We start from the raw sequence: 13,987 nt of genomic DNA on the forward strand, positions 1-13,987 counted from the left end.
AATCAATGTTATAATTGGTTCTTCTTTGGAAACGTTTGAATTGGAGAATCCGCTTATTTAATAACCATTGTTAATGCATCTCATAAGTGAAAGAGTTTTATCTTCTTTCTTTAAATGTAAGTCCTGAGCAGACTTGAATGGAGTCAGAGTGAATGTGTCTCAACCGAATAAATTAAAGAGAAATCTAAATGGAAGCTGAGATTGATGTGTCTGTCCTGTCAGGGGTGAGTGGGACGTGCTGGTCACAAAGGTTTCTCGGTCTCAAGGACATTATTATGACATGAAAACCATTCTAAAAAGTGAAGAAACGATCAGACCTGTTCACAACAATGCATGCTATTTATGGTGGCTGTGGACGTAGCCAGTAGGTCCTGTCCTTCCCAGCCTCAGCCCTGCTCCATGCCTCCTCATCCCCTGGGGCCGCCCAGCCCCCTTTTGATCCTTTGTCTCTTCACATTTGGCCCCACTTCTCTGTGCTGCCAAAATGGCGGCCGGGCACCTCCTCTATGCTGGAGATTGGGCTAAATGTGGGGTTGGAGTGGAGGTGAGGTAGCCGTTCCTTGCTCTGACCACTGCTTCAACCACCTCTCAGCCTTATCTTCAGCTTTCCCATCCCTCTGACGGTGAGCAGAGCCATCTGCGTGTGTGTGTGCACACTGGTGAGTAAACAGGGCCTGCTACCTCCCGGACACAGAGGAGAATTCCTTCAGTGTCTGTTGTTAGAGGAAAGTGTCTAGTAGTGAAGGGTGTGGGGAGCTGCCGTAGGATGTTGCCTTGTCTGCCTTGGGATTGCCAAAAAACTCAGTGGTGTTGTTCCACATGATTCTTAGGCTAGGAGGCCCTTCAGAGAAGCTATCAATTCCTGCCTCTCTGGCTTTCACTGATGGCTAAATCCCCCTTACCCATTCATTGGTTATCTTCTGCTAAGTATCAAACTATCCCAAGACAATCATTTTATTTGCTCATTCTTTTGTGCTGGGCTCACCTGTGTGCTTGTTCTGCTCTCCTTGCCTAGAGTCACTCATGTGGCTGTATCATCTGGTGGCTTGACCAGGGCTGGATTAAGATGACCTCCCTTGCATGTTTGGTGATTAGTTGACTGGACCCCCCTCTGCCTGAGACCTCTCATCCTCAAGAGGCTAGCTTGTGGTTTCTTTGTATGGTGAGCACAGAGATCCTGGAGGTGAAACCAGAAATTGCAAGGACACTTGAGGTCTTAGCTTGGAATTCATGTGTCACCATCTAGGTCACATTTTGTTTATTGAAACAATTCATGGGGTGGAGAAAAAGTAACACACAAATCTGTGCCCTAAGGGATTGATAGAATATCACCCTTGCAGATTCTCTTCCACAAGCTACATTGCTTTTTCTCTTCCCTATTTTATTAATTTTTGTCTTCAGCTAAGGGCAGAAGCATGACGTGGTGGAGTAAAAAAGAATACATGCTTTAGAATCAGATATACTGGGGCACCTGGGTGGCTCAGTCAGTTAAGCATCTGCCTTCAGGTCATGATCTCAGGGTCCTGGGATCGAGCCCCATGGGCTCCCTGCTTAGCGGGGAATCTGCTTCTCCCTCTCCCTCTGCCCCTCCCCCTGCTCATGATCTTTCTTTCTCTCTCAGATGAATAAATAAAATCTTTAAAAAAAAGGAATCTTATATACCTACAGATTCTGATATATAGGAATTCCTTTATATTCTAGGTATTAACATTTTTGCCAGTTATGCATTGAAGATAACTTTTCTCAGTATTTGTCTTGTGGCTTTTGACAAAGAAGAGTTTTTAATTTTAATAAAATCTGGTTTTCTGTCTCATATGATTTGTACTTTTTATATCTTTTTTAAGAAACCCTCTTCTTGCCTAAGGTAACAAACATTGTCTTCTGTATTTTCTTGTAAAAGATTTTATACTTTGGGCTATTCACATGCTTCTGATTTATACCTCCCTGGTGTTGATTTTTGTGAATGGTGTATGTTAGGGTGCAACTGGATATTTTTCCATCTGAGTAATCTGCTGTCATAATAGTGTTTATCAGATATGCCATTCCCTTCCCCGGGATCTGCAATGGCACGTCCGCTGTATATCATGCCTCCGTGTGTGGGAAGACTGTTTCTGGACTGGCTTGCTTTCTCCCTTCCCCTTCCCCTTCCCCTTCCCCTTCCCTTCCCCTTCCCTTCCCTTCCCTTCCCCCAAGATTGTATTTATTTATTTGACAGAGAGAGAGAGAGCACAAGCAGGAAGAGCTGCAGGCAGAGGAAGAGGGAGAAGCAGGCTCACTGCCGAGCAAGGAACCTGACGTGGGGCTCAATGCCAGGACCCCAGGATCATGACCTGAGCTGAAGGCAGATGCTTAACTGACTGAGCCACCCAAGTGCCCCTGTTTCTGGGCTTTCTGTGCTAGTGGCCTGTTTCCTTACTAATTCTCCATTGCTTTATGTTACTGCAACTTTATAATATATAATACATGTTAATATCTGGTAGGGGAATTATCACAATCTAGTTCTCCTTCTCTAAAACTCTTTGATGTTATTGGCTTTTGTTCCCTCGTAACAACTTGAGTTCACCAAAGGTTCTGTTAGTGTGGTCTGTAGCTGAATGATGATGATTTGGTATTTGTTGAGACTTATGTTGTGGTCTGAGGTGTGGCCTGTTTGTAGAAATTGCTAATCCTTGGGGAAAATGTACATTCACAGATTCTTAGGAATAGGGTTTGAAATATATTCATGGATCAAGCTTAATAATGATCGATATATTTTCGTATTGTGACTCAACGTGTTTCGTCTGACATTTGTCGAACTTTCTTTACGTTAGCTAACTGTATTTTCCCCTCCCTTTACTTTCAGTCTCCTGTATCTTTGTGTTTAGGTCTGTTTCTTACATATTGCTTGTAGGTAGGACTGTTTTTTGTTTTGTTTTGTTTTTACCTAAACATAAAGTTTAAGTATCAAGTTTAGTTCACTTTGCATTTATTTAGAGGAGCCATGTCTTTTGACTCCTTTCTATCCTCTCATTTTGCTGGCTTTGTCTTTGCTTGTTTTTTCTTTTCTTTCCTGCCCTCTTTGGGATGGGATTTCTAAATTCCACTTTTGGTTTTATGTAATCTAATTCTGTTCTTTAGTGGCCACCCTTAAAATGTTAGCATAATTTCTAACATAACAAAGACCAAAGTTAGTCTTTTTACCTCCCTCTTGAAGCACGTAAGGGCCACGAAATGCTTTAAATATAATCACCCACACCATTGGTTTAGTTGTGTCTTACATGTTTGTGACCTACAAGTGCCCCCCCCTTTTTTTGGAGTGTGTGGGGTGTTGTTTTACAAACTAAGACTTGCACATGTGTATCTTCAGCTCTTTATTATTTTACTGTTTATCAGATTGTGTGTGTGTGCATGAGTGTGTGTGTGTGCATGAGTGTGTGTGCATGAGTGTGTCTGTGCATGAGTGTGTGTCTGTGTGCATGAGTGTGTGCGTGTGTCTGTGTGTGAGTGTCTGTGTGTGCATGAGTGTGTGTGCATGAGTGTGTGTCTGTGTGCATGAGTGTGTGCGTGTGTCTGTGTGTGAGTGTCTGTGTGTGCATGAGTGTGTGTGCATGAGTGTGTCTGTGCATGAGTGTGTGTGTGTGCATGAGTGTGTGCGTGTGTCTGTGTGTGTCTGTGCGTGCATGAGTGTGTATGTGTCTGTGTGTGTGCATGAGTGTGTGTGTGTGTGTGTGTCCCCACCCGAAGTACAAGCCTACCCTATTTTATTGTGTTTTGCTATATTGCGCTTCGCAGATATTGTGTGTTTTACAGACTGAGAATTTGTGGCAACCCTGCACTGAGCAAGTCTGTTGGCACCACATTTCCAACAGCATTTGCTCACTTTGTGTCTCTCTGTTACATTTTGGGAATTCTTGCAATATTTCAGGCTTTTTCATTATTATTATTTGTCTGGTGATCAGTGATCAGGGATTATGACTTGCTTGAAGCTCAGGTGATTAATATTTTTTAGCAATGAAGTATTTTTAAATTAAGATAATGTACTTTTGGGGGCATCTGGCTGGCTAGGTCGATGGGAGTGTGTGCAACTCCTGATCTCAGGGTTGTATGTTAGAGCCCCATGTTAGGTGTAGAGATTACTAAAAAATAAAATCTTTTAAAAAAAAAGATAAGTACCTTTGTTAGACTTAATGCTGTTGCACGTTTAATAGACTGCAGTGTAGTGTAAATAGAACTATTACATGCACTAGGAAACCAAAAAATTCATTTGACTTGCTTTGCTGTGATATTCACCGCACTGCAGTGGTCTGGAACCATACTCCCAGTATCTCCTAAGTATGCCTGCACACCCTTTCAGAGTTTTTTTAGTGAGGTTCTCTTGGTAGTGAACTTTCTCCCTCAGAGAACATTATAGTCTTCTTATTGAATAATATTTTAGCTGGAAATACAATTCTGTGTTGATAGTTTGAGCATTTGAAGATTTCTATGCTTTAGTGAGGTCATGTCTTCAGATAGACCTTTTATTCTTTCTTGAACTTTTATTTTTATCTTTTTTATTTTTGTATTTTTATTTTTACCTTTTATTTTATCTGTTGAGTGTTTTTTTATGTTTTTATTTATTTATTTGTTTATTTGAGAGAGCGCATAAGCAGGGCAGAAGGGCAGGGGGACAGGGAGAAGCAGATTCCCCACTGAGCAGGGAGCCTGACATGGGGCTTGATCCCAGGATCCTGAGATTGTGACTGGAGTCAAAAGCAGACACTTAACCAACTGAGCCACCCAGGTGCCCCTTGAGTTTTTTTGTTTTTTTCTTAAGATTTATTTATTTATTTGGGGCACCTGGGTGGCTCGGTCAGTTAGGCATCTGCCTTCGGCTCAGGTCATGATCCTGGAGTACTGGAATCGAGTCCCGTGTCTTGCTCGCTCTCTCACTATTTCTCTCTCTCTCAAATAAATAAATTTTTTTAAAAAAAGATTTTATTTATGTATTTATTTATTTGAGAGAGAGAGAGACAGAACAGGGAGAGGGGCAGAGGGAAAAGGAGAGAGGCAATCTCAAGCAGGTTCCACACCCAGTGCAGAGCCTGATGCAGGACTCGATCTCATAACCCTGAGATCATGACCTGAGCCAAAGTCAAGAGTCAGACACTTAACTGACTGAGCCACCCAGGTGCCCCACTATTGAGTGCTTTATTTGAGTGGTTATAGTTCTCATTTTTAAAATCCTATTAATTAACCTGACCTTTTTTGAAGTTTTCTCTTGTTCCTTTTTAAAAAATTTTTTTTAAATATAATTGACATTCTGTCTCTGGTGACTGCAGTACTATTCCTTGGGAATCTTATTCTGTTGCTTATTGTGTCTGCTGCTTCTCACTCCTGGGGATCTGGTTCTTTCTGGGTTTTATGATAATGGATTATGGGTTTTTATTTGATCAAGCTTTATCTCTGGACATTATACGATACCATCATTAAGTGTGAATTCCTCCAGAGGGATTTCGTTTATGTCTTTGCTGGAGCCCTTAGAATACATATCTACAATAATTTTAAGGCAATTTTTCATCTTGAATATCATGGACAAAATGTTTGTGTCCTGGCAAAATCCATCTATTGAAGCCTTGAGCCCCGATGTGGTTGTTCTTTGGAGTTGGGGCCTTTGGGAAGAAATTAGGTTTAGATAAAGTTGTGAGAGTAGGCCCCCATGATGGGATTAGTGTCCTTGTCAGGAGACAAAGAGAGCAGAAGTCACTCTTCCCTTACACAAGGAAAAAGGCATGCAAGCATATACTGAGATGGTGGCCTTCCACCAGTCCTCACCAAGAACTGAATCTGTGAGCCCCTTGACCTTGGACTTCCTGGACTCTCCTGGGTGCAGTCATGATGTAAATTTGAGTCTCAAGCACCCGTGGGGCCAGCCCGTGGTTATCATCTTTGGAGAAACACTGCCCCCCCCTTGCTTCCTCCCTAGTCTTCTGTCCTGGAGTGTAGGCAGAATCAGACAAGCTTTCTTTCCTTTGTTTGTTCCTTCCTTCCTTCTTCTCTTCCCTCCCTTCCCCTCCCCTCCCCTCCCCTCCCCTTCCCTCCTCTCCCCTCGCCCCTCCCCCCCTTCCTTTCCCTTTTGCCAGTGAATACTTTTTTCTTTTATCTTTTTACATCTTTTTAGACTGTGGGTATAGCCCTTCAGGGGAACCATATGAACGTGGGAGATTCAGTTCTAACTCTCCCAACTTGTACGGATCTGACACCTGTTTTCAGTGTCATGTCTTTACAGTTGAAACGAGAGTCTCCAGGGCATTGGTTCCCAAACTGGGATGGTACTGCTGTTGGGAAATGTGTGGGTGCATCTTTATTGGCACAGAGACCAGGGAGTGCTAATTGTATTTACTGCCCAGGAGCGAAGGAGACTCAAGTGTCCCTGCCAAGCGTGCGATTTTGCCCCCCCCCCCAAATTGTTCATCTCCTACCACCAATAGATCTCTCTCTCTCTTTGGGAAACACTGCATTAGGGTTTGGGGACTGATGGATTTACTCAGCATTGCCACAGCTTTCAGACTGGCCTACCAGCTCCTAATTTATTGTCTTCATTTTGGGCTCTGGGATTTCTTGGAGCTCAGTTCTTTGTTTAAAAGGATTTTGTTATGTTTTATTTAGCATTCCTAAGTGTTTTGTAGAAGTAGGATTTTCTTTTTTCTTCTCTTCTTTTCTTTTTTCTTTTCTATCCCCTCCCTTCCTTCGTTCCTTCCTTCCTTCCTCCGTTCCTTCCTTTCTCTCTCTCTCTCTCTTTCTCTCTCTCTCTCCCTCCCTCCAGGATACCTAGCCCCACACTATCATTAACAATGAAAATCCCTTCATTTGTTTTCCCCCTGTTTGGTGAGCATGAGCTGTACCCGGGCACTTTGTTACATGTGAGATACGTAGGCTCACAGCATCTGGCTGTGCCGTCTGGGGGTTGCCGTTCTGCAGACTACAGTAGGAATGGTGCCCCTGCATGGTGTGCAGCCTGGCTGCTCTGGGTGGTGCTGAGGGAGCTGTGGCTCCTGTGATCCAAGAGCCTAGTGCACTTAGCAAAGTGTCCCTAATGAGCTTATCTGCTCCTCCACATTGGGGATCAACTCTTGCCCTATTTTCCTGGCTCCAGCATCTGGGTTATTGCCCCCATGCAAAGTGTTCAATCACCTTTTTTCCCATGGGGGTAACAATATGACATAGTCGATAGCCACCAAGTTACCTGAGCTTCTTTCTTTGACCACTACCACCAAATGAGAGAGGGAGCAGGTAATCAGAAAATCCTAGAGCCAGGGGTGCTTGGGTGGCACAGTTGGTTGGGCGTCCGACTCTTGGTTTCCGCTCAGGTCATGATCTCAGGGTCGTGGGATCAGGCTCTGTGCTCAGCGTGGCAGTCTGCTTGGGATTCTCTCTCTCCCTCTCCCTTTGCCCCTCCCCACTGTGCATGCTCGCACTCTCTCTCTCTCTCTCTCTCAAGTAAATAAGTAAATCTTAAAAAAGAAAGAAAGAAAAGAAAAGAAAAGGAGGGAGGAAGGAAAGAAAGAGAAAGAAAAAGAAAATTCTTGAGCCAGAGCAAAAGGGAGGACACGGCCGGAAACTTCCATCTAGTTGTGTTCACTTGGTCGGTGCTTCACTGCAGAGGAGGACAGGGGACCAGAGGATGCAGCCTTGGAGCATAAGTGTTTGCTTAGAGGTCGGCTTCCTCCCTGTTTTGCGGCCAACTTTGAATTCGAACAGAAAGTGATGCCGAGCCAATGTTGAGTCTGGTGGCGTCACTGGATAGAGCAACCTCTTTGCAAACAGAGGCGTTCATCCAGAGTCAGAAAGTAGCTCCTTCACGCTCGTTTTCTATCTTGCCCATTTGTAGTCACAGTGCTGTCGTCCCTGATCCAGGTTTTTAAATGTCTTCGAACCCGGCTACCCCAGGTGTAGTCCAGGGACCACATGGATTGGTGTCATTTCGGGGCTTGTAAGAAATGCAGAAGTTTTGGTCCAACCCTACACCTGTTGAATCTGAATCTGCAAAGCAGGATCCCCTAGGGGTTCAGATATTCTTTAAATTTGAGAAGCCCGCCAGAGGACCGTGATTGTCATGTTCTTTTCCTTCATCTTTGCATAGGACATGTTGGGAAGTATGGAAGTATGGTGTTAGGTTTATAGATGGCCAGACTTTTGCAAAAACAGACATCACACATGTTATGGACTGAATGTTTATCGTCCTTGGGTCCACCTCCAAACACCACCACACGGGAGGTTAGGGCTTCAACATACGATACAATTATGTATTATAAAATTTAAAAAAGTATATATATATGTACGCATTATCATATAAAAATAATAGTAGTAACAATAAACACAACAGAACACACTTACTGAGCCGAGATAGTGGAGCTCCCACTTGGAGGGTCTGACAATGTATGTACATGTCGGGGGCCTGACCCTGTGCCCCCCTTGCAGAGGCCTGGCTTTTAGCAATTGCTCTCCATGCTGACCCACATTTTCGTCTGATTTCATCTCACAGGACACGGCCTCTGCAGCGAGCAGGGCAGTAGCGCCGAGACTGCTCTGGAGGAGACCGAAGGGCCGGACTTGGAATCCTCAGATGAAACTGATCACAGCAGCAAGGTGAGAGATTTTCATTTTCACGTCCCACGTGTCGAACCACCGAAGAATCACAGCTGACAGGTCACCTTTGCAGCTGTAGGTGGTTAGAAGGCCTCTCCACGGAACCGAGTGTTTTTACCTCTGAGATGTCACTAAGAAACCAAATCCCAATTACAGCCTCGATAACAAACCTATACGTGCAAATATAGGGCAGAAATCAGTTTTAATGAGTTCACATCTCATTTCACCTGGTTCCCTCTCACATTTCCATCTGTGTTTGAAGAAATAGCATCCAAAGTGTGCGTGGCTGAGCCAAATAGACTTTCTTGCCATGCATGGTTTCTGCAGCAAACTCTTTTTGCATGATCTGTGTTTGGCTCTTGTTAAACGTGAGTGGTTTTTACGTGAAAGAGAAAGAAACGATCTTTTTCTTTATTTATACAGCGTGCCCCTCAGTTGTTCGAGGCCTGTGAGAAAGCCCTTATTCTGAGTCTTTGGTGGAAGACCGTGAATCTGTTTTCCATAATTCATCATGCTTTTATCCCACTTCACAAAGGGTTCTGTGGGTCCGCCTATTCTCAGCGCACTCTCCAAAATACAGCAATTTAAAAACTTGGTGTTACCTCTGTCCAAAGGCCCTTCCCCAGCAAAAGTAATTGTACGTGATTCTGTTTCTTTTTCTTTCTTTTTTTTTTTTTTTTAAAGATTTTATGTATTTATTCGAGATAGAGACAGAGAGCATGAGCAGGGGCCAGTGGCAGAGGGAGAAGCAGGGAGCCCAACGTGGGGCTCCATCCCAGGACCCTGAGATCATGACCTGAGCCCAAGGCAGAGGCTTTACCGACTGAGCCACCCAGGCGTCTCACGTGATTCTGTTTCTGTGTTTATTCACCTTTTATAGTGTTGTTGACATATGTACGTGGATCCCTCCACCCACCTTTCTTTCTTTGGTTTGACATCTACCAGTCGCTTGCTCTGATCAAATCACGTAACTTTAAATTATACCTTTGTTTTCCCTTTTGCAACGTCAGGGTGATTCTTGCCTTTGCCCGGTGATTGGATGATGGGGGCAGGCGGGGGAGGGGGAGTGTCAAATAATATAACTTAGGAGAGCACGTTGGTCATGGAAATATGCTATTCAAATATGAACCATTATTTTAAAAACCTACATTTCTCTGCGTGTGGGTGCCTTTATCTTCAACATCACCCTTACCCCATGTGTGTCTCTTTGACCATCATAGATGGGATCACCGTTCTCCGCGTCCTAAGTTGAGCACAGTATAAAACTTAGTATTTGAAAGTAATTTTGATATTTATAAAAGGCTTTATGTTGTTGGTTATTAATTAAAACACAGGTGAATGAAAATAGACGTATTTCATTTAAAGCCAAAAAAGACAAACAAAAACTTGCTTATAGTTACCTTTTAGGTGTGTGGCCCTTACTTTACTTTTAGGCACTTGGGGGTGGGGGGAGGGACAGTAACCCTCCAGAAAAGTGGATTATTTCCAAATTGAGGTAAGATGTTTGGAAGGGTATTAATTACATCACTTTGTTACTGAACTTAAAAATGTTTATTCTCAGTTTCTAATTTGATTTAGGATTACAGCTATTTTTCCTATATCTAAAACATTTATTTCTGAATACTTTTTAACTTGGATCATTTTTACCTCACTGTAATAGGCCAATGTTCTCATTCCTTGTGGATTTTGAGATTGTTTTCATTTGAAATTTTGTGAGTCATGAGGTCCTAAACAGGGTCCTCTGTAATAGTCGGTTTGGCAGTGGAGAGGAAGGAAGGGACCCCAAGGTTTTGTTGAACTTCCCTGGCTGCCTGGCTGACTTCATGGTTCTTTCTCCAGAGAATAGGTCTAAAACTCACCTGGAACAGACAGGGTTGGATGTAGGAACAGGACACCCCGTCCCCGGATTTCACTGTAGAAATGCATGGTGGGCTCTCGTAAAAGAGAATGTCTTCAAAATTATCAATGGCGAGTTTGGGTGATGGTCGGTATTTTTAAAGCTAGTACAGTGACCTGTGCTAAAACCTTAAGTTCTTATTCCTTTTCACTAGGTTGGGGGTCACTGTGTGATTCTGTACCCAAAAATACTCCCTAGTTTTGGTTCGATTCACATTTTATCTTCTTTATTTGAACTGCTTTGTCATGCAACCCAAGTTAGTTAACTAAATTGAGGCCTTTAATGAGTTAATGTCTCACTTTGGATATTTGGGAACAAAAAACTTAAATTGAGCAAATGGTTCTTGGAGTCAGGGTCCTACTGTGTATTCTTTGGGGAGGAAGTGGGGGAGGGACGGAGGGAGAGGGAGAAACAGACTCCCCGCTGAGCTGAGCAGGAAGCCCAGTGGGGAGCTGGATCCCAGGACCATGGGATTAGGACCTGAGCTAAAGGCAGATGCTTAATGGACTGAGCCACCCAGGTGCCCCCCTACTGTGTATTCTTAACAATAAATGAGAGCTAACACTTATTTCCTATCTTGTATATATTGGGCACCATTCATATTAACTTATCTCATCCTCACAATACCTCTGAGAGAGAAATACTATTATTCCCTCTATTTCTTAGATAATGATATTAGAACAGAGAGGTTAGCAACTCAGTGAAGGTCACACAGCTCTGAGATGGCAAAACCAGGCCTTGTGTTGTTACCTGCTATGCTAAAACGACCTTCTGGCCAGATTGGTTAAAGTCTGGTGTTAAATACCAAGTTTCGGAAAAAGAAGGAATTAATTAATTAGTGCACTACGTCAGTCAATTAGATATGTACTCATGAACCACTTACATATTTTCTTAATGCATAACCTTTCTGGGTGTATTTTTTTTATGATTTAAAATAAGGGCAAGCACATATCTTGAGTTTCTTGATCAAGATTAAATATTCTTTTGACATGTCTCCTAGATCAGTAATTTTTCTTGAGAATAAACCGCACATTAATTTTTAAGTCGTAAGCTCCCTTTAGCCGTGGAAGGATGATTTAGCTTTACTTGGAGTGCGCCAGGCTAAATAAATAAGCAGACGAATCAAGGAGTGAAATGAAACAAGCAATCCTTTTTTTTTTTTTTTTTATTCCTGCTGCATCTGTGAGGGCTGTTGATTTTTTTATTCAATATTTTTGCTGTTCTTCCTGAATGAACTGCTTTATGAAATAATGGGCAGAATTTAGAGAATGCAGGTTGGAGTGTCATATGGTTTTCAAATTTTTTTTAAATAGCAGTTTTTGCTCCTCATGGCCTTTTGGGGTTCCGCAAGTAGATAATTGCAGGCTTGCCGCGAGAGCATTGGTGGCACTGGAAAGTGACATCCGCGGGGTGGGGGTGGGGCTCCCACACTGCAGGGGCAGTCTAGCGGCCTTTCTCTTTGTGAGCCACCTCCTTCCTCTTGTGACAGTGGGTGACAGCCTCCAGGGGCCGCCCCCCCCCGCCCCCCCCACTTGTTTCTCTGCTTCTAATCGAAAACTCTTACTCTTGTCTCTGGAAGTGAATGCTAATGAGCTCCCGGCTGTCCTGTTCTGCATTCCAGGCCCCCTGGCAGCTGTGATTTTGTTTTCCACTTAGCAAATGTATTAGAATAATTTTCAGAACATTTCCATTCCGAAAGCCATCTTTTTTTCCCTTTTAATCCAAATTGGGATTGTTCTCGGAAATGTCTGCTTTAGTAACAAAGCATTAGCGGAAAAGGGGAAAACATACACTGTTCCAAAAAAAAAAACCACCCAAAAACAGCGTGTTTTCATTTTATTTTTCTCAGTGCCTGCTCCCGACTCAGGGAGGGATGTCTTCAAAGTTGTTTGAGCCGGCCGGGGTAATATCCCTGTGCAGTGCATGACGCTGGCCAATCAGCTGATATTGGTCCGCAGAGCAGAGCCGCTCACATCCTGGGCAGGCTTTTTCTGCTTTGTGTTCTGGTCTCTTTTGGTTCTCCCTTTCTGGAACTTTTGTTGGTGAGCCAGGTGCAATCAAAGCATGAATTCCTGTCCGAGAGTTAGCCTTTGACACCATCCCAGAGGCCGCCGCCGGGCCGTGGGGCCGCGGGGCCACAGAGCTGCCGTCCTGTCTGCGTTGAGATGCGGCAGTAGGTTTCCTGGGCGAGCCGGCATGGGCTGTCTGTATGAGAGGGTGCTCCCTGGGGAACTGGAAGGCGTTGGGCGCTCTTGGGGTATTTTAAGAAACTTCTGTTCCTGTGCGGAACACGTCAGGTGGTAGAATTACCATGAGAATATATTCCTGATGATGTCTGCACTGTGGAAAATAAAGCGCAAGCCCAGGATCGAACACAATGACAAGTCCGGTGACTCTATGTATCGGACACTTCATCTGGTGAGCATGTTTGAATTCTCTCTTGCTAACCTTGTTTATGTGACGGCTTTCCAGCGAAATGCTTTGCAGTCCAAATGATGGTGATTCTGCTTGTCGCTTTTCCCCAGGATCGCATCCTTTTTTACCTTCCAGATCCCCTTGTTGATTAAGAATATATAGTTTAGCATGGGGGAGGGGTGGGCGTTGGTAGTTGGCACGAAGCTGAATTTGCCCAGAATCTTCACATTTGTCTATTTGTTCATTCTTAAGTGGCGTAAAGATGTATTATGTATTTTTGAAACTGGGTGTCGTTCGAATTCTTCTTTCTTTTGGTGGTTGAGATTGTGAGTGTGTTTGTACGAGGTGTATGGCAAATCTCCCCCATCCCTACCTCGGTCTGAGTCGTCTGAGTCCTCATCAAGCATTTCTGGAAAAAGGCTGTTCACCTTGGCCTCCTGTAAAGTTTTAAGTGTTTTTGACTTTATTTCTGCTTGCCTGACCAGAAGGCGATGGTGATAGAAGTGTTGGCTCAGGGGTCGTGACAGTGGTTTAATGTCCACTGACTTAGATTGTGCATGTCAGTCTCTGTAGTAAATGTCGAGTCCCTGGTAAGAAAAGCTAGTGGGTTAATGACAAGGAATAATTTAACCAAATCCGATTAAACTTTTTAGTCATTCAGTATTCATATTGGAGTCTGTCCACCATTCGATTTTATGTCATTTAACGAAACTTGAAATTTGGCCCTGAGTACGCCTGATGGACCCAACTAAGCCTTCGTCCTTCTCGGATGTTTCTTCTTCAACGTGTGTTCAAAAGGAGACAGAGAAGGTGATGGGAAATGACCACTGCAGATAGCGGTCTCTGAAATTACAGAGAACATGACTTTGGTGTTTGTCTCCAAAAAAGCTTAAGTAAAGGTTTTAGGAATTGAGGCCACTCTGGCCCCTTTTAAATCTGTGGGATGTGTTAAGTCGGTCAGACTTAAAGGACAGTTTTAGAACTCTGAACTCATCTACAGATAGAAATGCCTTTAGTGGTTGCATAACAGGAAAAGCTTAAACAGCTGGGTAGCTTGAGTCAATAGTGTGT

General features: G+C 43.5%; 1 protein-coding gene across 8 annotated transcripts in view; it reads left to right on the top strand.

The window, feature by feature from the left end:
- TIAM1 (TIAM Rac1 associated GEF 1) overlaps positions 1 to 13,987 on the top strand; it is a 369,772-nt gene that overhangs the window by 318,915 nt on the left and 36,870 nt on the right. For all 8 annotated transcript variants that reach the window (XM_040621045.1, XM_040621043.1, XM_040621044.1 and 5 more), the window contains one exon: positions 8,501 to 8,604. In XM_040621045.1, the coding sequence (XP_040476979.1) occupies positions 8,501 to 8,604 (104 nt within the window). The remainder of the gene's footprint in view (positions 1 to 8,500; positions 8,605 to 13,987) is intronic.

Source organism: Ursus maritimus, unplaced genomic scaffold (genome assembly GCF_017311325.1).
Source record: "Ursus maritimus isolate PB19 unplaced genomic scaffold, ASM1731132v1 scaffold_4, whole genome shotgun sequence".
NCBI lineage: Eukaryota > Metazoa > Chordata > Mammalia > Carnivora > Ursidae > Ursus > Ursus maritimus.